The 24,078-nt window shown below is 35.2% G+C and overlaps 1 protein-coding gene across 20 annotated transcripts in view; it reads right to left on the bottom strand.

Annotated features, from left to right (window-relative positions):
* The window catches only part of MKLN1 (muskelin 1), a 414,912-nt gene that overhangs the window by 61,695 nt on the left and 329,139 nt on the right, over positions 1–24,078 (bottom strand). For 11 of the 20 annotated variants that reach the window (XM_078343745.1, XM_078343736.1, XM_078343741.1 and 8 more), the window contains 3 exons: positions 22,312–22,389; positions 18,693–18,758; positions 5,283–5,395 (listed from right to left, as the gene is read on the bottom strand). In XM_078343745.1, the coding sequence (XP_078199871.1) occupies positions 5,283–5,395; positions 18,693–18,758; positions 22,312–22,389 (257 nt within the window). Of the gene's footprint in view, positions 1–5,282; positions 5,396–18,692; positions 18,780–22,311; positions 22,390–24,078 lie in introns of all 20 variants that reach the window. The other 9 variants (XM_009003056.5, XM_078343733.1, XM_078343734.1 and 6 more) reach the window with 1 other exon arrangement.

The raw sequence follows: 24,078 nt of genomic DNA on the forward strand, positions 1-24,078 counted from the left end.
TTGTCTTGGGGAATAGCATCTTTGTAATTGTCTGAGTAGTGAACTGATGGAGTTGCTTTTTCCACAACCCACTACAAATTTACTTGAAAGAACAAATAACGATCAAACTATGTTATTTAGACATTACGGCAGACATTTTCTCAAAAATGAAGAAAGGAAGAAGCATATCCATCTTGAAGGAAAATCAACAAAATTTGTTGCCAGTATTTTAATGCATGTTTTCAAGCAAAACTTCAAATTATTGAAAACCTACCTGCCATTGTAATCTTGACACTTTCCCAATACTTAAAAGTCTCTATGAGACTGACGGTCATATTAACAAATGTGGTTTTTGGGATACTGTAGTATAAAATATGCCAATATTTGGAAGACGTACATAATTTAGGGAACCAATATTTTTCAAGTGACCAAGATGTGAGTAAAAATACATTCATGGGTAAAAGATCCAAGGAAAAACTAGATCAGTGAATTTTAACATAACAGAATGCCACAAGTTAGCTGGTATGGTTTCAGAGTCTATATTTCAACTATTGTTAATAAACAACCACTTGTCAATTTGGGATATGGAACCAAAAAAGAACATACACAATGATCTGAAAAGGCTATTAAAATACTACTTTCTTCCAAAATCACAACTATGTGAGGTCCAACTCTCTTCGTGTATTTCAAGTGTAAAACACGTTGTAAGACAGTAAATGCAGAAGCAGATGAGACTATAGCTGCCTTAGCTAGACATTAAAGAGATTTACAAAAATGGAAAACAATGCCACGTTTCTCACTATAATTTTTAGAAAGCTATTTTTAATAAAATGTTTTATGTCCACCTTAATAGATTTATTATTTGAATTGATAAAAATATTTAAAGTACTCAGTTTTAATTTCTATTAACAGTCATTTCAGTAGATGTAACCTAAATAAGGTAAGAACACCAATGGGTTTTTGTTTAAAGGTCTCAAAGGACCACGAAATTTGAGAAGCACTATAATAAGCAAAATCCAACAAGGGCCATGTCTAATTCCTTTAAACTCTACAATTCCGTGAATCCTCAAGAAAACTGAGACATGATTTAAAAAATAAACAAAGGTAAAGAACATTTTCCCACCCTCCCTTTATGAAAAAAATATAATCCAGCCTTTTCCAAGATACCTCTTGCTGTAAACTTTATTTTCATTAATAATCACAGCTTACAGCTGCATTATAAAATATTGGATTTTTACAGTTAATCTTAAAAAAGAATCTAGGAACTGGATTGAAGTTAATAAAAATGGCCTTCCGGGTGATGAAAAATGAGAACACATGGACACAGAAAGGGGAATACTAAACACTGGGGTCTATTGGGGGGAAAAGAAGAGGGCCAGTGGGAGGGGGAGGTGGGGAAGGATAGCCTGGGGAGAAAGCCAAATGTGGATGAAGGGGAGAAGGAAAGCAAAGCACACTGCCATGTGTGTACCTACGCAACTGTCTTGCATGCTCTGCTCATGTACCCCATAACCTAAAATCCAATAAAAAATTAAATAAATAAATAAATAAAATAAAAATGGCCTTCATTGGCTACTTCAAAAAACAATAGGTTTATTTTGAATCTATAAAAACTTACTTGCATGTGTATATGAACATTTAAAATAATTATTCTCTTTTTTAAAAAAAATTATTATTTATTTTTTGAGATAGGGCCTTGTTCTGTCACCCAGGTTGGAGTGCAGCTCTGCTATCATGGCTCACTGTAGTTTCAACCACCCAGGCCCAAGCAATCCTCCCACCTCAACCTCCCAAGTAGCTGGAACCACAGGTGCATGCCATTATGCCCAGCTAACTTTTTCATTTTTGTAGAGAGAAGGTTTCCCTATATTGTTTAGGCTGGTCTCAAACTCCTGGGCTTCTGTGAAGATCCTCCTGCCTTGGCCTCCCAAAATGCTGGGATTATAGACATGAGCTACCATGCCTGGCCTAAAATAATTCTCTTTAAAAGCAGAGCTATTCTCTTATCTTTCAATCTCCTAAATGTGTTATTAGCTAAATATTTCAGTTAATTAAAGTAATTAAATTAATTTTGCTTTTTAATTGTTTATCACGCTTCTAAAATACATACTCTGGGGTCTCATCAAATAATAACTTACACTCCCTGGTATAGAAAATTAGATATATGAGCTCCTAACTATTCAATTTTGAAAGGAATGAGCATTTATGGGAAAGTCACATATTATCATTCAATTCATGGAAAGATCAATAAAAGGTTTTTATGAGTCTATTAATTAACTATAATAAATCTGAACTCCAGTACTGAATCACCACTTTACTTATCTCTTCAGACTTCAAAGTAACAGTAAAGTATCTGTATAAAAATATACAGATTATTCTCATCAAAATAATCTGTATATTTTTCTAGCACGAGTTTTAAAATAATTACTTATCACATTATAAATATTACTTACAACATATGTACATGGTATAAAAAATAACGAAATGAAGTTATCTATCCATACCCAGCTTTAGAAGAGTAACACTTAATATTACCTTTAAACACCCTACCCTCTCTGGATTTTGTATTTATCATTCTCTTTTCTCTAGTATTAATTTCTCATTTAACTTACCTCACCGACTTACTCACTAAAGAGTAAGAATGTGTCACATCCTTAAAATACATACATTTTAAAGAGTATGATTCATACCTTTAAGGAATTCAGATAGGGAAACATGAATATAAATCAATCATTATAGTAAGCCATTCAAGTATTAAAAGGGGTTAAGTAAATGCGTCAAAGAAAGCTTTTAATTCTGGTTGGAGAGGTTAAGAAAGGCTTCCCAGAGAAAGGGAAGTCTGAACTGAGTGTTGAAGAATAAGCGGGTATTTACTAGGCAAAGGGAGAAGCGATCCTGTTAATTCCAAACAGGGAAAACAACATTGCCAAAGAACACAGGTGAGAAAGTTGAGTAATTCCAGCAACTGTAACTGGCACATAGGAGATGAGGCTGGAAGAGTAACTAGATAGCAAATCTTGATGAGAAATTTCGAGGTTTTACTCTAAGCAAAAGGAATTATGATAAATAAATTGTTTTATTATTGTTGTTATTTAGAATTTCCTTTATCTATGTCCTTTAATAGTATCCTACACCAATTGACTCTGGACTTGGTTACATTATTGCTTTTTGCTATCAGGACAAGAAAAAAATTGATGGATTGCTCATGTCTACTTCATCCCCTTTGCAGCCCAGCAGCTGCCGTAAGAACACACTCTGGTGCTTGAGGACGTAAGGCTATGCATTCGAGGCCAGCCTGGGCAACACAGACAGCTCTCTCATCCATTGGAGAAAAAGAAGAATGACTAAGCCAACCTGTAGACTCATGAGCAAATCAACGCTTATTACTATATGCCACTAAAGCTTTGTGAGTGCTTGTAATGTAATAAACAGTGTAAAAGATAACTGAAACAAGGGCTGACGCTCACCACAGGGTTTAAGCAGAGGTGTCATAGGATCAAATACAGTATTTGGTAGGGTTTGGGTTTTGGTTTTGGTTTGTTTGCTTTTTTTTTTTTTTTTGAGAAAGAGTGTCACTCTGTTGCCCAAGCAGGAGAGCAGTGGCTCCATCTCGGCTCACTGCAACCTCCACCTCCTGGATTCAAGGGGTTCTCCTGCCTCAGCCTCCCAGGTAGCTGGGATTACAGGCACCTGCTACCATGCCCAGCTAATTTCTGTATTTTTAGTAGAGATGGAGTTTCACCATGTTGATCAGGCTGGTCTTGAACTACTGAGCTCAGGTATCTGCTGGCCTCGGCCTCCCAGACTGCTGGGATTACAGGTATGAACCACCTTGTTTTTGTTTTACAACAGGGTCTTGCTCCATCACCCAGGATGTAGGCAATGGCACAATAATGGCTCACTGCAATCTCCACTTCCAGTCCTCAGGTAATCCTCCTGACTTGGCCTCCCAAAGTGCTGGGATTTTAGGTGTGAGCCACCACACCCAGCCCAAATATGCTTTTTAAAGACTGTGTTGATGAATGGAGACTAGGTCAGCAATGGAGACACAAAAAGTTTAAGAAACTATAAAGTTTAAAAAACTGCCAAAAGGAATGGAGAGGAAGAGACATTTGAAATGTACTGGCTGACCTGATGGATCACGCCAGGCACTTGGAGAACTGTTGGATCTTAGGCACTAATTAGACACATTCACCGAAGAAGAGGGAGGATTTTAGGATGAAACCTAGGCTTAATGCAGGAAGAATTGCAGGCGTCATCACGCTAGATTTACAATATTTTAGTAGAAAAAAGTTAGTTTAAAAAAAAAAAAAATTTGTCTTTTGTTGTTGATGACAAATAATCATTTCAGAAAACAGTACTTCACTACTGAAAAAGGAAGGCCATTTATACATACTTTACTAGGGTAAGAAAAATAAATCAGAATTTCAACATATTTTTGAAAAAATAAAAACTGTCCAGTGATTAATCCCTGAACAGTTTTTATTAACATAGTTTCACGGTAAGCAGGAATCTAGTTACTCAAGATTAAAGACACAGTACCAGATCTTTGGAAATGGCCTTCCTAGATCAGAATCAGTGGGTTATGAGGCCTTTTTACCCCCTTGAAGCTCCTACTGTTTTGTTATAGTTTATTTTTCACTTATATCCTGAAACAGTTTAAATGGAGAGTGCAATTAAAATGTTCTATAAAGATCTGAAAAAATAGCAAACCAATTAATATTTGTTCTACTGCAGTAGAAAATCATGCACTTGTTTAATTCAAAGCCATAAACCTAAGCCATCTTATTCACTATGGAAATGCTTTATGTATAGTGCACATACAGACATATATATGCACACATACATACAATTTTAACTAAAAATAATATATATCATTTATGAAAACTGACATATATTCAAATTCAAAACAGTGAGATAGTGAGGGGCCCAGAGTGTCAAAAGCACAATATTCCATAAAAAAATAAAAATAAGATGATGTTAAAAATAAGAATAGAGGTGGTAGAGACATGAGCAAAAAGACAGTTACAGAGTTACATTTCTAGGCTAATGCAGTTGAAAATAAAATGATATAAAAATCCTCATTTCCATCACTCTCTATAAAACAGATTTGGTTGTGTATCAGTAGCTGAAGACCCAGTTATAGAAGCTGAAATTCAAGAGTACTTAAAAAGCTTCTTTATCACAAATTCTATTGCTACTCCTGCTGATAGACATTAGTCAAGAATATAATCATGCTGAAAAAGAAGTGCACATCTACATCCCTACTATAATATAGATGGATGAAAAGTCTGAGAACTTGCCTCTTTTTCAGTGTCTCTAGAGATACATGTCCACTGGTTCTCCTTCACACTGTACGCCCAGAAGTCAGCAAGATCTTGTGTTCCATCCCAGCCACCAAACAAATAAACGGTCTCTATGAAAATCAGAAAAATATGTGTAAAAAAAAAAAAAGGACAAAATAAGTATAGACACCCATACCTAGCCAACTGTTTCTAAGACCACTTAAGAAGGTACATCCAAATAAATTTTAAAATAAAAATTTTAACCTGGTAACCTTCTCAAATATATACTAGACTAGTATTTCCTAAGCATGGATATATGAAAAGGATGCTGCAGAACCACTATTTTCAGAGATTTATAAAAATACAGATAACCAGGAGGCATGTCCCAAGATTCTGATTCCACAGGTTTTCAATGGGTAAAAAAAAAGTTTGTATTTGTAAAGTATCCCACCAGATAAAGCTAATGTGCAGCTAGTTTGAAGTTTCTATGTTAGGCGGTAAAAAGTTTACATTTACCATTTACCAGCTTCTTAATAATGCAGCCACTTTTTATCTACTATGGAATTTTTATATTCAGATTACAGAAAATAAAAACCCAGAGAAATATATAGTATAAAAGTATAACATAAGAACACTTAGCTGTTTTTGAAAAAAAGCCTTACTAAAGGTAATTTTTCTCTATTGCTATATCAAAACAATGGTTAAAACTAGCTTTAAAATTATATAATCTTAAGAATAAAGTGATCCACAGCTTTGGTATTCCTATAAAAACTGAGGGAAATTTTTCCAAATACATTGTGGTATATTTCACTCATCAGAAATTATCGTTTAAGTCATTATAGGTATCTTGAGAATTTGGTTTCTTCTGACTCTGAAATGTCTATTATATTCATGGACTTTATCACTGACAAAAATAATTTCTTGCTTACTGAATAATGTATCTTTACATAAAACATTGTGTATCACATCATAGATCCTTCTTTATTTTTATTATTTATATATTTATTTAGAGACAAAGTCACTCTCTGTTGCCCAGGCTGGAGTGCAGTGGTGCAATCATGGCTCACTGCAGCCTCCTGGATTCAAGCAATACCCCTGACCTAAGCCTCTCGAGTAGCTGGGACTATAAGCATGTATCACTATGTCCAGCTAACATTTTTGGAGGAGTACAGACAGGGGCTCACTATGTTGCCCAGTATGGTATTGAACTTCTGGCCTCAAGCAATCCTCCTGCTTCAGCCTCCCAAAGCGCTGGGATTACAGGCATGAGCCACCCCCACCCAGCCCCTTCTTTATGCAATAATGTGTTTCCGGCTCATTCCTGTAATCCCAGTGCTTTTGGAGGCTGAGGCAGGTGGATCACGAGGCCAGTTCAAGAGCTGCCTGGTCATCACAGTGAAACCCTGTCTCTACTAAAAATACAAAAAAGTAGCCACACATGGTGGCAGACACCTGTAATCCCAGCTACTTGGGAGGCTGAGGTAGGAGAATCACTTGAAGGGAGGCAGAATCACAGAAGGGAGGCAGAGGTTGCAGTGAGCCAAAATCACACCACTGCACACCAGGCCAGGAAACAGTGTGAGACTCTGTCTCAAATAAATAGATAGGTATTTGATTGATTGATTGATTGACTGATTGATTGATTGATAGAGAGATAGATAAAATAAAATAAAGTGCATTTGCTTTCTTTAAATATTTTCTCCTTTGTAACTGTTTTAAGTTTACCGGTTATATAAGCCCACCAATTATCTTTTAATGTTAAATAATAACACTATGAAAACTGTAAAGCCATGTACTCTCTATCACACTTTAGGCCTGTACATATGGAAGCTGTCACCTAAGTTATATCCTACCATGCAGGGTTACAATTCAAAGTGTACTTGGAAATACTAGAACACTTATTTAAGAACCTTTTGCCATTCACAGAGTTAGGTTATCTTCTACAAGATTTTTGTCGTATTTGCACACAATTTCAAACTCTAAGTAAATTTTTCAAGTGATTTGACTTTTACATCCCTCTAACACCTGGGGAAATAAAAGGATGCTTCACTGCTTTCTGGATAAGAACAGGCCACTGGGACAGGACTGAGTTCTAGTACTAAATGGGTGATCAGTACAGGTCATTTAAACCCCTGGGTCTTAGTTTTTTCATTTGCAAAACTCTCAGTGTTGTGAAGTCCTTTAGATATGCTACATGAGGCCAGGTGTATGGCTCATCTGAGGTTGGGAGTTCGAGACCAGACTGGTCAACATGATGAAACCCCATCTCGCTAAAAATAGAAAACTTAGCCTGGCATGGTGGCACACATCTGTAATTCTAGCTACTTGAGAGGCTGAGGCAGGAAAATCGCTTGAACTTAGGAGGCGCAGGCTGCAGAGAGCCAAGATTGTGCCACTGCACTCTAGCCTAGGCAACACAGCGAGACTCCATCTCAAAAAAAAAAAGAAAGTTACATGAAAACATTCTGAAGGCTGTCATGTATGAACAGTACTTCTACCTTAAAACATACATAAATATAAAAAATGCTCTGTAGTTACTAAGTACAATAAAAATGACACTGTATCCGACTACATGTCTAATTCAGTACATAGAACACATTTGGCATTGTGTAAGTGTGAAATAATGGCAATTATTTTAAACTACAAAAAAACTGTCCCATCTTGGAACTATAAAACAATCCATTAGCATCAGTTGAGTAACATTCTGTTTCCAAAATGGCGTACAGTGATATCCAGACACACAAATTTACAGCCAAAAACAAAGAAAGAATTTTCATCTGGCTTAAAAATTATTTGCCAATAATTTTAAAGAAAATTAACCCTGTTTTAAATTCTGAAGCCTGGAGAGGGAGCGGGTGTATAACTAAAATAGCAATAGCAATTGACCTTTTGTTTTATAGTGTTCCTGGGCACCCTCTGGATAAGGTTACCCTGGTTCATTAACTTTAATAACCCTTCCTCTTGGACTCTGGGTTCTCAATGTTCTTTCTGAAAAGCAGGTCTCTTTGTACGCCTAAATTCTCACAGCAAAGAAAACCCACATTTCCACAACAGCCTCATTGATAGCTGAGCAAAATAAAATCTGGCACGCAACAAGCATCCTAATGGAATTAAGCCAAGATGTCATTCCTATCCATGAAAGCTTTGTGGTCCTAGCTGAAGTTTAATAGTAAAATTAAATGAATTGGATGGAAACTGAGCCTTCTGACATACCTGAATGAAAATGTGTAACAAAAATTCTAATTAAATCATCTAATTATTTAAGTCATTCAAAGATAAGCTATTATTCAGAAATAAACATCAGAAAAGGTATTATTTAATACATAGAGGATACCAAAGACTTTTAAAAACTATGGAAATCATTGGAGAGAACTGTAGAAAGAAGTAAGGAAGTAGAAAAGAAAAAAAGAAAGCATTAATATTTGCAGTAGGGTAGTAAACTGGTTTATGGAAGTCCATTCTTGTGCTTATAGGTTCTATAATAATTCATGTACATCTGGGGTAGCACGGTCCTCTTCATTTCTCCCAGCACTTCGAAGAATGTTTATTCAACACTTTTTGAGTATGGAGAAATGGAAAAGCATTTTAGACAATTTAAAGAAAGAAGACATAGTCCCTAGTCTGCATCCTCAAGGAACTTACAATCCAGTCAAGAATATCAAAAGGCAAATATATCAACATAACGTAAGGCAGACTAAATGTCATAAGAAAGGTAAACAAGGTAAAAAGCACCATGAGGGCTCAAACGAGAGAAGAGAGTATATCTGGCTGAGGGGATTCAGAAGAGATTTCATGGTGACAGTGGTATTTGACCTATGCATCAGTGGGAAGGCAGGATACAGAACAAAAAAAGAGGACTTTTCAAGCAGAGTAAAAAGAATAACAAAAGTATAGAGACAGAAAAACACATCAAAGTGTTTTAACAGACACGTACTCTAGTCAGGCAGATCTTGGCTAGAATCCTGGCTCTATAACCACAGCTGTGTGACCACCACAAAGTTCATTAACTATTGGTTTCTTAATCTTTAAGATGTTATACATTATCTATCCCATAAAGCTGCTGTGAGAATTAAATTAACTAATGCATGTTAAATGGTTAAACTGTGTGACGAATAAATACACTGTTTGATTTAAAAGAATACATAGGTAGGAGGTGAACAAGAGGTTAAAAGACAGGTAGTGTCTAGATCATGAATGGGATTAAGTAACAGGATAAAGACTTTGAACTTGACTCCACACAGACAGTGGAGAAGCCACAGAAGATCTAAGCAGAGTAATATCTGCTTCAGGTAACATCTGAACTTGCAGCATACAGGACTGACTGAAAAGGAGTTGGGAATGACAGAGATTGGAGGTAAAGTGGCCAGTAATAGCCTAGGCTCGAAATGTCAAACAAATGTCATTCTAAAACACTGAGTCAATGAATCATCAATCAATCTATCTTTCATTACCTGGGCCACAAAAACTAAAATTCAACCATATTCTTTGGTACAGTATATGTATCAATATGGTATCAGTATAAAACAAACCCAAGAGCTACCTACACTACCAGTAGTACCAATCTATGCATCTTACACACTAAAAATGAGGTAGAAATTTAAGTTATATAAAGATATCTCAGTGTCTTTTTGCACAATGGAACAGGCTTTTTATTTTTAGTGTCCAAGTGCCATATTTGTCTTCTACTTTGATTTCTTAGGGATAAATCAGACTGTGCTGATTGCATAATCCACCACAAGATGGCACACTACTTTTGTAATTAAATTAGTTTTTCCACTTTGACACTGTATAGGATGCATATATTATGGACTGACACAGCTGTGGCCCAAAACTTAGACAAAATTCATTTATCAAAAAGAAGAAGTAGGAGAAAGGTTAACAGGCTGGTGAAAGAAGTTACCTTAATTCTTAGTTTAGACACTGAGAGAAAAACAAAATTTAAAAAAAAAAAAAAAAACATTTTAAGGAATACAAATTTAAGATAGAAATGAAATTCGATAAGAATATTTAGATGAAGAGTTTGAATCCTTCTAAAAGTGAAGTTTAGTAAGACTTAAATTGACATGACAATTTTTGAGAGAGGAATAAATGGTTAAGGGAAAGACATTTTATATGCTCTTGGCCCTTCCCTTTTTAAGCCATTCCCTTGAAGTATCATGACCCAGCAGGTTATCAACTGGATTCATTGCTTCCCTTTTTAAATAGAACTGTATTCTTACATAAAGCTATGATTACAACACTTTGGGTGAATTCAACATAGTTACTTTCCTTGCTAAAAAGCTGAATGTTATACCTATGACAATATATTTTATATTCTTATTAAGCCTGCATTTCAGAATTCCTTTCTGTTAACTGTGTAAAAAAAAAAAAGATGCACATTACATTGAGAAGTACGGTCGGTCATATGAATACATTTGTAATAGCAACCAAAACCCATGTTTAGGCACTCCCTTCAAAAGTTTCTTTAAGGAATATCAAGGAAAACTATGTGGTACCACATGTAAAAAAAAATAAAAGCACTTCCACATAATAGCTACAGAATATTTAAAGGTTCAAATTTTTATAGAAGGGCTCTTTTAAGTGACAAGCAACTCTACATCAACTTTTTTTGTAGATACCAAATATTAGAGCTTTGCCTGAGTCTTCATACCTATTCTGATTGAGAAAGAAGAAAAAGGCTTAAACTGCAGGCTCTCAAAATGTAATGACAATGTTACATAACAAGGAATGGCCTAACACAATGAACATTTATTAATATATTTCTAACTGAGCAGATTTCCACACAGAAATAAAACAGACATGCCTCTTCTCTCTTCCTATTCACTGATTTTTTCCCAGTCGAAACTCAACTAACAGTTGAAGAATCTTCAGTGGAGAGGTGCCAGGTAGAGGGATTACAATTAATGAAACTGATATACAAATTCAGTAGGACAAAATACAACATTCCTTCTCTACCATGGCATGAATGACAAGATTCACTTAGGATGGAAGAAAGCTTTGAAAATTAAATAGTAAAATTTGTGCCATCATACACCTTTTAAAATGGTTACTGTATCCTTAGAGAAGACAGCAATATGGGGGGGAAAAAACCTGACAGACTAAAAAAGGAAAATAAAATTTACATACTAGTAAGTTTCTAATATCTAAGAAAACAAGGTATATGAAACACCAGGAAGCAACAATTGCTTTAAATTATAAGCCATGTTAAATAAGCTGAAATTAACTTTATGAAGTTTTACTCTAATTAAGGTGTTCTTAACTTTAAAAAAAAAATTCAAGAGACAGATTCTTGCTCTGTCACCTGGACTGGAGTGCAGTGGCAGAATCATAGCTTACTGCAGTCTCAGACTCCTGCGCTCAATCCACCCTCTTCAAGTCTCAACCTCCCACATAGCTGGGACTACAGGCATGTGTCATCATGCCTGGCTAATTAAGAAATACAAATTTTGTAGAGACAGAAGTCTTGCTATGTTGCCCAGACTGATCTTGAACTCTCAGTCTCAAGTGATCCTCCCACTTGAGCATCCCCAAACTCTGGCGTTACAGGTATGAGCTACCATCTCTAGCCAGCATTCTTAATTTTCTGAGTTGCTAAGAGTCTCTTTGATTATCTGAAGCCATAAATTCTCCTCCTAGAAAAAATTTGCAGACAAAATGTTGCACTAACTTCAACAGATAAAGAACCGTTGTGCTAGAAAACTTCAAAATACATTCTAAAAGTAGTAACCGGGCTTCTTTAAACTGTATTTTACTACTTATGTACCAATTTTGTTAAGATGGAAGTTCCTGGTTGTTCAAACTCTACTTACAGATAGTTATTCTTTACTATTAAACCTATCTGATCTTCATCAACAAAATTCTTATACACATTTTAGCATTGTCTCAAAAATATTATAAATACATTTATGGTTTCCCTTCCTTTCTAAGGCACCAACTAAAAAGATTTAACGAATATACCAAAATAACATTTGTTTTTTAGAATGTGGAATTATGAGTTACATTTTCCCCTCAACACTGCTTTTCAAATTGTTTTAAACTTTTTCAAAAAGTTTTAAATTACTTTAAAACACTTCCATAGTGAAATTTTGTCAAATCATACAAAAAAAAAAAACAGAAAAGAAAGTTCCTCTTACTTATATAAAATTCTCTCAGCATAACCATTGTATGCTGCATATTAATATAAGGCATATCAAATGCAAGTTATATAAATAATATATGCATATATAAAATACATTATTTCATTTAACTCTCATAATTACTTAGTTTATCATCACCATTTTAATCAATACAATTCATTCAAAATCAAACAAAAAGTCAGGGGCAGAGCCATGATTCAATCTTAGGGATGTCAGATACCCATCTTCCCGTTCCACAAACTTAACACATAACTATTATATTTGGCTGCCACATCATTAAGATCTGACTAGAAAGGTTCTTTCAAAGATTTATGATAAATACAATCTCTTTGAAAGTGATTAAGATCAACCTCATAATTAAGATAACTGCTGATCAGTTACAGGGCTATGATAGCTAAATGATTAATAAATACTTAAAGTATATGAAAGACCTCAGTAAATCATGCTACCAATAGTTGTAATAGAAACACAGAGGGAATTTGAGAGAGAAAACCCAAAGGATATACCAGATTCTCCACTTGTGCCCAAACCGAGTTCAAAAAGCAACATATTTTACTTTAACAAATGAAATGCTCTATATTTAGTTTTTCTAAAGCAGCAAATTTTACTTTAACAAATGAAAGGCTCTATATTTAGTTTTTCTACCTAGATCCCAAAGTAATGATAATTACAGCTTTAGGAAGCACAGTCTAAATAGCACAAGTGAACAAGCAGAATCCGAAAAGTTAAATATGTTCAAATATAACAAATAAAATAGATCCACCACAGAAAATATTAGTATAAGAAATGACATCATGACCTGATCTACTTATCAAGGTTTATAGCAATATCTGAATACACTTTCTAGGTAAATATATTTCTTTCTACTCAAAGGAAAATGAATTTTAAAACTTGATTCAATCCAACAAATATTTAGTGCACGTCTACTCCATACTAGTCTCTATAGTCATAAAAATAAATAAGCCAAGATCCTTGTCCTTTCCCACTCAATAAGTCCAGGGTGGCAGGGAAGCTGGACTGACAGCAATGGTATACACAACACCTATGTGAACAACCCTAAAACAATGTGTAAATTATTACAGAAATAATAGTTTGAACAGTATTATGTAAATGTGGAGGGAATTATTACTCTGCTTAGATCTCCAGAACCTCAAACTAATATATCCAACTGCTCACTTGACATACCTATGTGGATGTCTAATTGGCATCTCAGACTTAACTTGTGTAAAATCAAGTTGCCAACAACCCACCATATTGGATCCTTGTTTTATCCATCTTAGAGAATGATTACATCATTTTTCTAGCTGCTCAGGTCAAAACTTTAAGTCACCCTTAACTTTTTTTTCCTCACACTCCTCACCCAATTCATCAAAAAATCCTGTCAGCTTTATATACCTTTTAGAATACATCCAAAATGCGACCAATTTTCAACATTACTACTACCATTCTAGTATAAGCCAATGCTATAATCACTTCACAGGGAGCAATAGGTTCCTTAAAGGACTTGCTGCCCTTCACTCAATTTGTTTTGTTAAAATGCAAGGTAAGTTAATAGCACCTCTTAAACCCAACCATGGCTTCACACTTCACTCTGCACATAGGTTAAAGTCCTAAACAAAGCTGTAAAAACCTCAACACAATTTGTCCCCACAACTATTTCTCTGACTTCACCTCTTCCTACTCTCTTTCTCACATACCTCTTATCTAGCAACAAAAATTCGGGAAAAAACTGAGTAGTAGAAAGGTGGCAATGATTTACTTTGTAATAATATCATTTCAATAATGAGTATTGCCTGTATGAAGACAGCCACTTTATTTGTATATGTGGTTCAGCAGTACTTACCATAAAATGTCAAAAATTAAGATAGGGATTTAGCCCTTTAAGAATATCTGTAATGAGGCCAGGAGTGGTGGCTCATGCCTGTAACCCCAGCACTTTGAGATGCCCAGGCAGAATGATCACCCAAGGTCAGGAGTTTGAGACCAGCCTGGCCAACATGGCAAAACCCTGTCCTACTAAAAATACAAAAATTGGCTGAGTGGGTGCCTGTAATCCCAGCTGCTTGGGAGACTAGGGCAGGAGAATCGCTCGAACCCTGGAGGCAGAGGTTGCAGTTAGCCAAGATCATACCACTGCACTCCAGCCTGGGCAACAGAGTAAGACCTCCGTCTTACAGAGAGAGAGAGAGAGAGAGAGAGAGAGAGAGAGAGAGAGTGTGTGTGTAAAATGAATCTTCCCAGAAAACTATACAAGGTAAAAATTTTACACACCATTTCAAGACTATCATTGTGTAATAAAAACCTATTCATGAAGCTTCATGTAAACAAACATGAAATATCCAAAGGATAGAGAACAGAACAAAAAATTGACACTAACATCTAGCTGTAACAAAAGATTGGGAATGTCAAGGTGGGAAAGTTGGATTTTTGAATAATGTTTTCTGGTTTCTTTTGTTTTCTCTTGATCAGATTCCTGGATTACCCACACTCACAACCAGAGACCTGTTTAAATTTAACCTGAACCTTAATTTCAGAGTCTTGTGGAAGTTCATAGCTCTGCCTATTGAGTCTCAGGGCATCTTTCCTCACATTTCTCTGTTTCCAGACACTGGAATCCAAACCTAATTGTCTCACCAGCTTCTACCAAAAATAAATAAATAAATAAAAATCGACTCCCAAATCATTTTTACTAGAGAAAACTTCTAAGAATTTGGTGAGTAAAGAGAGTCATGTCATGAAATGTGGCATTCTGCCATCCTGCTGGCTCTACTACCACTTATCTCAAGCTTGTCCAACCTGCGGTCCATGGGTCACATGCAGCCCAAGATGGCTTTCAATGTGGCCCAACACAAATTTGTAAACTTTCCTAAAACATTATGAGACTTTTTTTGTGAATTTTTTTTAAAGCTCATCAGCTATTGTTAATGTATTTTATGTGTGGCCCAAGACAATTCTTCTTCCAATATGGCCCAGGGAAGCCAAAAGATTGAACACTCCGATTTATCTCTTTCTATTTCTTGCTTCCTTTCTCTGGTCCTAAGACAATTTTTCTTAGTGTTACAAAAATAGTTCCTTCTAAAATCAGGTCTCTGTATTTTAATTTGTACTCCAAAGCACCTTCACAAATAAATACAGTTCTCTTCCTAAAAAGAATGATATTGAGTAAAATTTTCTCAAACTTATAATAAATATTAAGTAGAAATTTTTAATGATATATTTTAAATAAGAAAAATTTAAATCACTGGTAGAATTGCACCACCAGACATAAATGTCAGTATTTTGGTATGTGTCTTTCTAGTCTTCCCCTCTACAGTGAATGATAAATTCAAAAGGAATCATCACTTCTATCCCAATTTCTATGCCAAGATATCAAAATATGGACAAAAGGTTTCAGATAGCTCTTCTTTGAAACATATTTTTTTAATGTAAAAAGCACGCACAAAAAAAAAACAGAAGAGGAATTCCATCTCCAAATGTTTTACATGCCATCTCTATTACTCAAAACAAGGATCACCTGTATCTGGTGAAATCCTTTCGACTTCAATGTTCACATACAGATAGTACTGTTTTCACACTATACGTGGCAATGGTAACATACTGAAAAGCATAACAACTTGAGTAATGGACAACTGTATATTAAATGACCACCCATGATTCCTTTTAAAAGCTGAAAAAATCTAGTTCTGTCATCAACCATGGGCCCAAATAAAGTTTCACCAAGCATTCATAACAATTAGAAGAAAACACTCCAAATGGGAGCAAAATGGCTCTAACTGAAAAAATCCTCTACTAACAGGATGATTCTTGAGATTTTCTATGGTAGAAATATTACTTAAAAGTGTATTTCCAAAGTACTTCTGTAACTTTCTACAAACCAGTGTCAATACTGAAATGTGGATATAGGTTGAGTTTTCTTTGTACCCCTTTGCTAACCTATAATAAATCTTTAGAAGCTATCAAAACGAGATTACTCCTTTAAAGGTACCATCTGGAGTAAAATTCTGTGACTGTAGTAGTCATCGTCAGTATGCTTTCTTATAATTTCTCAAGTAAATCTAGTAGTTACTCAAAGAACATCTCTCCCCTCTGAGGTGTTTTTTTTTTTTTTTTTTTTGAGACAGGGTCTTACTTTGTTGCCCAGACTGGTGTGCAGTGGTGTGATGATGGCTCACTCTAGCCTCCAACTCCTGGGCTCAAGCAATCCTTCTGACTCAGCCTCTTGAGTAGCTAGGACTACAAGCGTACACCACCACACCCAGCTAACTTTTTTATTTCTTGTAGAGATGGGGTTTCACTATGTTGCCCAGGCTCATCTTGAAGTTTTGGGATCAAGTGATCCTCCTGCTTTGGCTTTCCAAAGTGCTGCAATTATAGGCATAAGACATCACTGCACCTAGCTGAAATATTTTTTTTAACAGCAGCAGGGGTAAGAACCTGACCATCAAGAGTTTGCTGAAATCCTACCCCTAATGCATAAAACAAAAGTATTATAGAAAAATATCTAGGCCTTTATAACGTTATTGTAAGTATTTCAAGGATCTCTGACCTGAAAAGTTAGATTTTAATTCTCAATGACTTGCTCACACTAAGTTCTGTCATGACATTTGCCTATTATTTGAATAACTGTTTTCAAATTTCATGGATTATAAAGAGAGGAAAATTTTTTGTCTTTCTTACATATCTACTTTACCTATGGTTTTACACATATGGTTCGTCTAACATAATAATTAACGCAGTAAGCACCATGAAAATTCCTTCTGCCCTGCACAGATAAGGTAAGCTTTAAATGTTAAAGTAAACCATCTTATTTCTGTATTTAAGAAAAGTACATTTTGCTTTAAAAGGTAAAGGCTCTTTTCAAATCAACATAGATTTAATATGTTATTATAGAATACTATAAGCAAATTTCTTTGAAAAGATGGGACGGGTGTGGTAGCTCATACCTGTAATACAGGCACTTTGGGAGGCCACAGCAGGCAGACTGCCTGAGCCTAGGAGTTCAAGACCAACCTGAGCAACATGACAAAACCCTGTCTCTATTTTAAAAAAAGGCATGGGGGTGCATTTAATAATATTTTCCTTGTAGTACTGACAGAGAAAAAGAAAAGCATTACAAATTCTACTCTATGTTTAAGAAATGAGAAAAACTGTAGATAATCTAAACATAAACTCCCATGTCTATATTCATAAATTAATTTTTTGGATAAAGAAATTTGTATATAAATCTGGCTCTTTAGCAAATAAGCATATGAATATTTATTATACTCTCAGGCAGAAACAAGATGCCTAAAACTCTATAGCTAATTCAAACCTAATTCTGTAGGGAAATTTGGAGAGAGGGACCAAGATTAACAAAGCAAATTCCTATATCTTAAAATGAACCTTTTCCAAAGAGACCCTAACAACACTCTCAAATCAGTTCAGAGGTTATCATAGAAATTTAGCTTTTAATTTTAAATGAAAAATTATAATTTCTCTTACAAAAATTATGAAAATAAATTCATGTCAAGAAGATTTAGTAACTACGTTGTAACCATTTTTATTCTTAATTATTTTAAAATATGAGTTTTCAGAGCAATTATTTTTATTCCTCAAGCACTATAAGTCAGCATAACACACAGTAGAATTGAGCATTCATTACTCTAGGAAAGAGTAGAATTCTATGCAGTAAAGTTTTCTAAAATCCAATAATAAAATGTAACTATACTAGATTCTTGGTATTATTTGCTTTTTAAGCTGCTAATCTGAGACCTATTATAATGTTGGGATTAACCTCTAAATATTATAGTATTTAAATTTTCCTAGGCTGTAGAAACTTAAGAAAAATGTTTGCTACCAAGCTTCAGAACAAAACTTAAAAGGCAGTAAAAACCCAACAATAACAACTAAAACAGGCTTATTTACAGGCTTATGAACAATTTTTAGCAATTAACGGACCTATCAACACTTAGCTGTCTAATTTTAGGAGCTAAAAATATATCTCAGTTCTCTTTTATTCCAGTAACTCCATATTCTCTATTACAATATAAGTGCAACAAAAATCTGGAAATATACCAGTTTTCCATGAAACTACAACACATATAAACTAAACACACACACACACACACACACACACACACACACACAGACACATGTGTGTATACAGACACACATAAAAGGCTGCATGTTATGCTTTTTTTAGGCAATCTAATTTCAGTTGTGTAATAGTTCCCCTTTTCTTACCTGCCACTGCCTGGTTTAGATGATGCCATAGCCAATGAAGATTTTGCTTTCTGTTTCAAGTGCTACTCACCTGTTTGAACATCAATAACCATCTGATGGCCTCCTCTCATTCCTGGTCGGTTATCTTCTCCATCACCTTTAGTAGAAATAACGGTTTCTTTTAAAGGAATAATAAAGAACAACAGCATACTCAGAGTAAAGTTATTCATAAATCTATAATCAGTAGTAAAAATAACCCACACTTATTCTTTCAAAATATTAAGAATAAAAGAATTCATAGAAGTAACAGTATTACTCAAATCTGTGTTTATAATAATAATCTTGTTCTTTTTTCCAAATGCTTTCAGGATATTAATGAACTTGGAAGTTATTTATTTTCAATTTATGATCAATGCCACAAATCAGCAAAGACATAGAATATTACACAAAAACAAAAATCTCTACTTGAGTGCCAAAGTGAAGGTGAAAAATGATTACAAAATTAGATCTCCTGTATATATTCTAGACATATAGTTCATTAGTATAAGGAGCAGTTTTAAAGATCATAAAACTAGTTCCTGAAAACAAAGATGTTATCAAGTTTTATATTAATATTAATTTTGGATAATGTATACAATTATTTTGTGTAATTTTTGTACAATTTTGTACTTTGTATAATTATTTTATATAACTTTGTATAATGTATAATGTATTAATTTTGTGCCAGTATTTCAGCAATAAGTTCCCACCTAATTTACCAACTATTTTATTTAAGTACTGACTGAGGAAATCTAAGATTTACTTTACTCTGATTCTTAATGAAAGACAGGTTACTAGGTAGGTTTAAATATAATAAAAAAAACTTTTTAAATTTCCAAAGGAGAACCCTACTGTTCAACTTGTAGTTAATCTTACTTTACACCAAATCTTACACAAATAACATTATGGCTGGGTGCGGTACCTCACACCTGTAATCCCAGCACTGTGGGAGACCAAGTAAGTGGATCACCTGAGGTCAGGAGTTTGAGACCAGCCTGCCCAACGCAGTGAAACAGCATCTCTACTAAAAATACAAAGAAATTAGCTGGGTGTGGTGGTGGGAGCCTGTAATACCAGCTATTCAGAAGGCTGAGGCAGGAGAATAGCTTGGACACGGGAGGTGGAGGTTGCAATAAGTTGAGGTTGCGCCACTACACTTCAGCCCGGGCAGCGAGAGCCAGACTCTGACCCCCTGCCCCCCAAAAAAGGTTATAACTTCATTTCAGTAGTTCAAAAGATTATAAGATTTGAATATCTTACTTGATATGAACCAGTAAGCTTAAGGTTTTCTTCATAACTCTTCTATTAAGTGAAATACATTACTCTGGCTAATAAGTTTCCGTGTATTGGCTTTCTCCAAATGTAAAATTGAAAATATCTTATTTTATACTAATTTCACAAAGGTGCTATAAAATGACTGAAATGTCAGTTCTTATATACAGAAAATAAGATACAAAACTGAAGCATTCCATTACTACTGTAGTCAATGGCTAATCATTCAGAAGTTCCCTGAAAATCCTGTCTCCTAATAGTTAAGCCCTTAGATTGTGCAATTTATTATCATTGAAGCTTTGTCTTTTTCTTCTTTCCTTCCCCCATCAGTCAGTATTGCCATTTTTAAGAATAGATTTTAAAAAGCATATTCATCCCTTAGAGGTCTGAGGGAAAAAAGCAAGCACTAAAATGAATTCATTTTCAGTATGTTTGCATTTTACGTATTGAATCCATTAGTTTGCAAATACACAATTACAGTCTGTTTGCTATAATATGTGTGCCTCTGAAGAAAATTATCTCATACATGACTGATTAAATAGGAGAATGATGTTCATGTGACATCAATTATGGAGGTTCTTAAGCCATTTTCCCCTGCATATTAATGTGTAACACTATCAGGAGAAAGCTTTCTCACAACTAAAGAGAAATCCTTAGCAATATATGAAGACCACAATGAAAAAAGCTCAGTATCCATAGAACTGCCTTCCTTTAATGTAAATAGTTGCATTAAGAAATTGCTACACTTTCCACTATGTTAACTATCTGGCAAAGCAGTGAGTACAGATGGAAGAAGTGACAAAAACTTCTCCCATATATGAAAATAATGGATTCATGAAGAAGACTATACTCTGGATCAGATTTCAAGTTTTGATGAAAACAGTCTTTATTAGAAGCGAATGCCCTCCAGGATCTACATTTCAAAGATGGAGGCATGAGCCCACGGCATAAGTATCTAAACACACTATGATGTTCAATATAAAATACCTTTAAACATATAAATGCACTGATACTTATTTTTATTACAATTATTACACTAGGTTTTTTTTTGACTGGTTTTTTATTGACTAGAGTACAGTGGCGCAACCTCGGTTCAGTACAATCTCTGCCTCCTAGGTTCAAGCAATTCTCCTGCCTCAGCCTCCCGAGTAGCTGGGACTAGAGGCACATGCCAGCACGGCCAGCTAATTTTTGTATTTCTTAGTAGAGACAGGGTTTCACCATGTCTCAATCTCTTGACCTCATGATCCGCCCACCTCGGCCTCCCAAAGTGCCGGGATTACAGGTGTGAACCACTGAGCCCAGCCTATTACACTAGTTTCTATTAGTACCTGATTATAAAGTTTCACAGATTTGGAATGGTCTTTAGTCTTTCTATTTATCTCAGATTCCCCGCTAGGTTTAGCAAACAATTTTGCAGAACTTAAGGTTTTCAGGAACACGCGTATGGCATTACAACACAGCCTATAATTTTACACGGTATCTCTATCAAAGCAGTTTATAATGATACTCTATAAAAACTGCCCAACCTTCTATTATGGCAGTAAAACAAAAAGGTTTAAAAAGATAATTTTAATATAATAAATGAATTTTGCCACCTAGTTAAGGAATGTATGTCTGGTTTTAAACATTTGCTTTTTATTTATTTTGTTGTGGTTGCTGTTTTTGTTTTGTTTTGTTTTTTTTTTTGAGACAAAGTATCACTCTGTTGCCCAGGTTGAAGTGCAGTGGTATAAACACAGCTCACTGCAGCCTCAACCTCCCAGGCTCAAGCTACCCTTTCACCTCAGTATAGTAAGCAGCTGGGACCACAAGTGCCTGCCAACATGTCAGGCTGTGTGTGTGTGTGTGTGTGTGTGTGTGTGTGTGTGTGTGTGTGTGTTTCAGATGGAGTCTCGATCTGTCTCCCAGGGAGTACAGTGGTGCAATCTTGGCTCACTGCAACCTCCGCGTCACAGGTTCAAGCAATTCTCCCACCTCAGCCTCCCAAGTAGCTGGGATTACAGGCATGCGCCACCACATCCAGCTGTTTTTTCAGTTTTTAGTAAAGACAGGGTTTCACCATATTGGCCAGGCTGGTCCTGAACTTCTGACTTCAGGTGATCTACCCACCTTGGCCTCCCACAGTGCTGGGATTACAGGCCACCACGCCCAGCTGTCTAGCTGATTTTATGTAGAGATAGAATCTCACTCTGTTGTCCAGGCTGACCTCAAACCCCTGGGCTCAAGCAATCTTCCTGCTTCAGCCTCCAAAAGTACTGGGATTTCAGGCATGAGCCACTGCACCTGGCCAACATCTTTTTTATTAACAGAGTGCTATGACACTTGAACTACCTTGGGAAAACTGAAGACTGAGACAAATAAAGAAAAAGAACTACAATTTAGAGGGTATGGCTTACCCTTGGTACTTTTGGGAATGATTTGACTCCATCGTGGCTTATATTCCTGTTGACTGATATACTGATTGAACAAGCCATCTGTAAATATTGAAGAATGGGAAAGAATCACAGCTTAACTACTTATATCATTATAGAAAAAAATTAGACTTTAAAAGACTACATTGAGAGAAATTACTAATATGTCACTAATACAAAAGCACATTTTCATAAAGTACGCATATTTCAGTTTTACTGTATGTTACCCCAAATATAAAGAGTAAAATATTGATTGACACAAGCATGCAAACAAACTGCTTTAGGGGAAGCTTATATTAAATATACTGTGTTTCCCATCAGTATTGCATTGCACCTATTAGGTACAAAGGCATTGCTGCATTCAATGGACAAGTATGTGACATTTCCAGAGGGTTAGAGACCTTAAAAGGAGAAGGGAGTCAACTGGGAGGGGGAAAAAAGGTTATAAGACAATTTAAGGCTGTAAAATAGGTGCAGGAGAAAATAAAAATAAATAATCTGAATAAATGCTCTACTTCATTGAAAAAAGGTTTATGTATCTTTAAAAAATCATTTCTAGTATTATTATAAGTGGGATAAAGATTAGGATAATTATATTTTAATTTCTTTTTGTGATCTCCCACCACTTGTCTTTATTTCAACTATGAAATTCTTAATCTTTACATCCTGAATGACATGGCTTCATTGCATCAGAATCTCTTTCCCCTAACAGTGCTTTGTGCCAGTACTTTTTGTCACTCATATCCAAGAAAAATAGAGAAGAAAACAGAGCTCCAACAATTTAGGTCTAGGCCCTTATGATATATTTTCAGGAAAAGGGAACACTAACATGTGAATTTCATTATTATACAGTTTTGAGTACAAAACTACATAGAGATAAAAGTATTAATAGAAGAAATAGAACTATACTTATGGAACACTTACCAAATGTTAGAATTTATGCTGTCTCATCTATTTAATTCTAAAAACAATCCTATGAATTTATCCTATTATCATCTGCATTTTATAAATACAGAATGTGTATTTAGAAAAATTAAGAAACTTAACCAAAATCATACAGCTCTTAAATAGTAGGGTTGGGACTACAGTTCGTTTTTTTTGGGGGGGGGGGAGGAAAGGAGGACGGTAGGGGGGAAGGAAGGGATGAAGGAAGGAAGGAAGGAAGGGAAGAAGGGGGGAGGGGAGGGAAGGGAAGGGAAGGAAGGAAATCAAGCAATGAGAGAGACATTGCCGACCTGGATCTAGAGGTTTACAAGTTGATTTCTTTTTTTGAGAGAAGGAAAGAAAAAAAAAATAAGTAAAGGAGAGGAAGAAAGAGGAAGAGAAAGAGGGAGAGTAAACAAAAATATTGCTTTATTCTGAAAAAAATTGGGTATTAATAATGGCCAATCAATGTTTCATTTAAACTTATGGGTAGGTGTGATGTAGTATTGACAAAAATGTATATTTTGTGTATTTGAAGTGTGGAGCTCTATAAATATTTATTAAGTTTACTTGTTCCGGATCTGAGTTCGAGTCCTGGATATCCTTATTAATTTTCTGTCTCATTGAGTCTAAGTCTTTATGTATCTGGGTGTTAGGATCGTTAGCTCTTGTTGTTGCATTGATCCTTTTCTATTTTATCTAATATGAGAATTGCAACTCCTACTTTTTATTCATTTATTATTTATTTTTGCTCTCCATTTGGTTGGTAAATCTTTCTCCATCCCTTTGCTTTGAGTCTTTGTGTATTCCTTGCATGTGAAACAGGTC

The sequence above is a fragment of the Callithrix jacchus genome, chromosome 11 (assembly GCF_049354715.1).
Source record: "Callithrix jacchus isolate 240 chromosome 11, calJac240_pri, whole genome shotgun sequence".
Classification (NCBI taxonomy): Eukaryota; Metazoa; Chordata; class Mammalia; order Primates; family Cebidae; genus Callithrix; species Callithrix jacchus.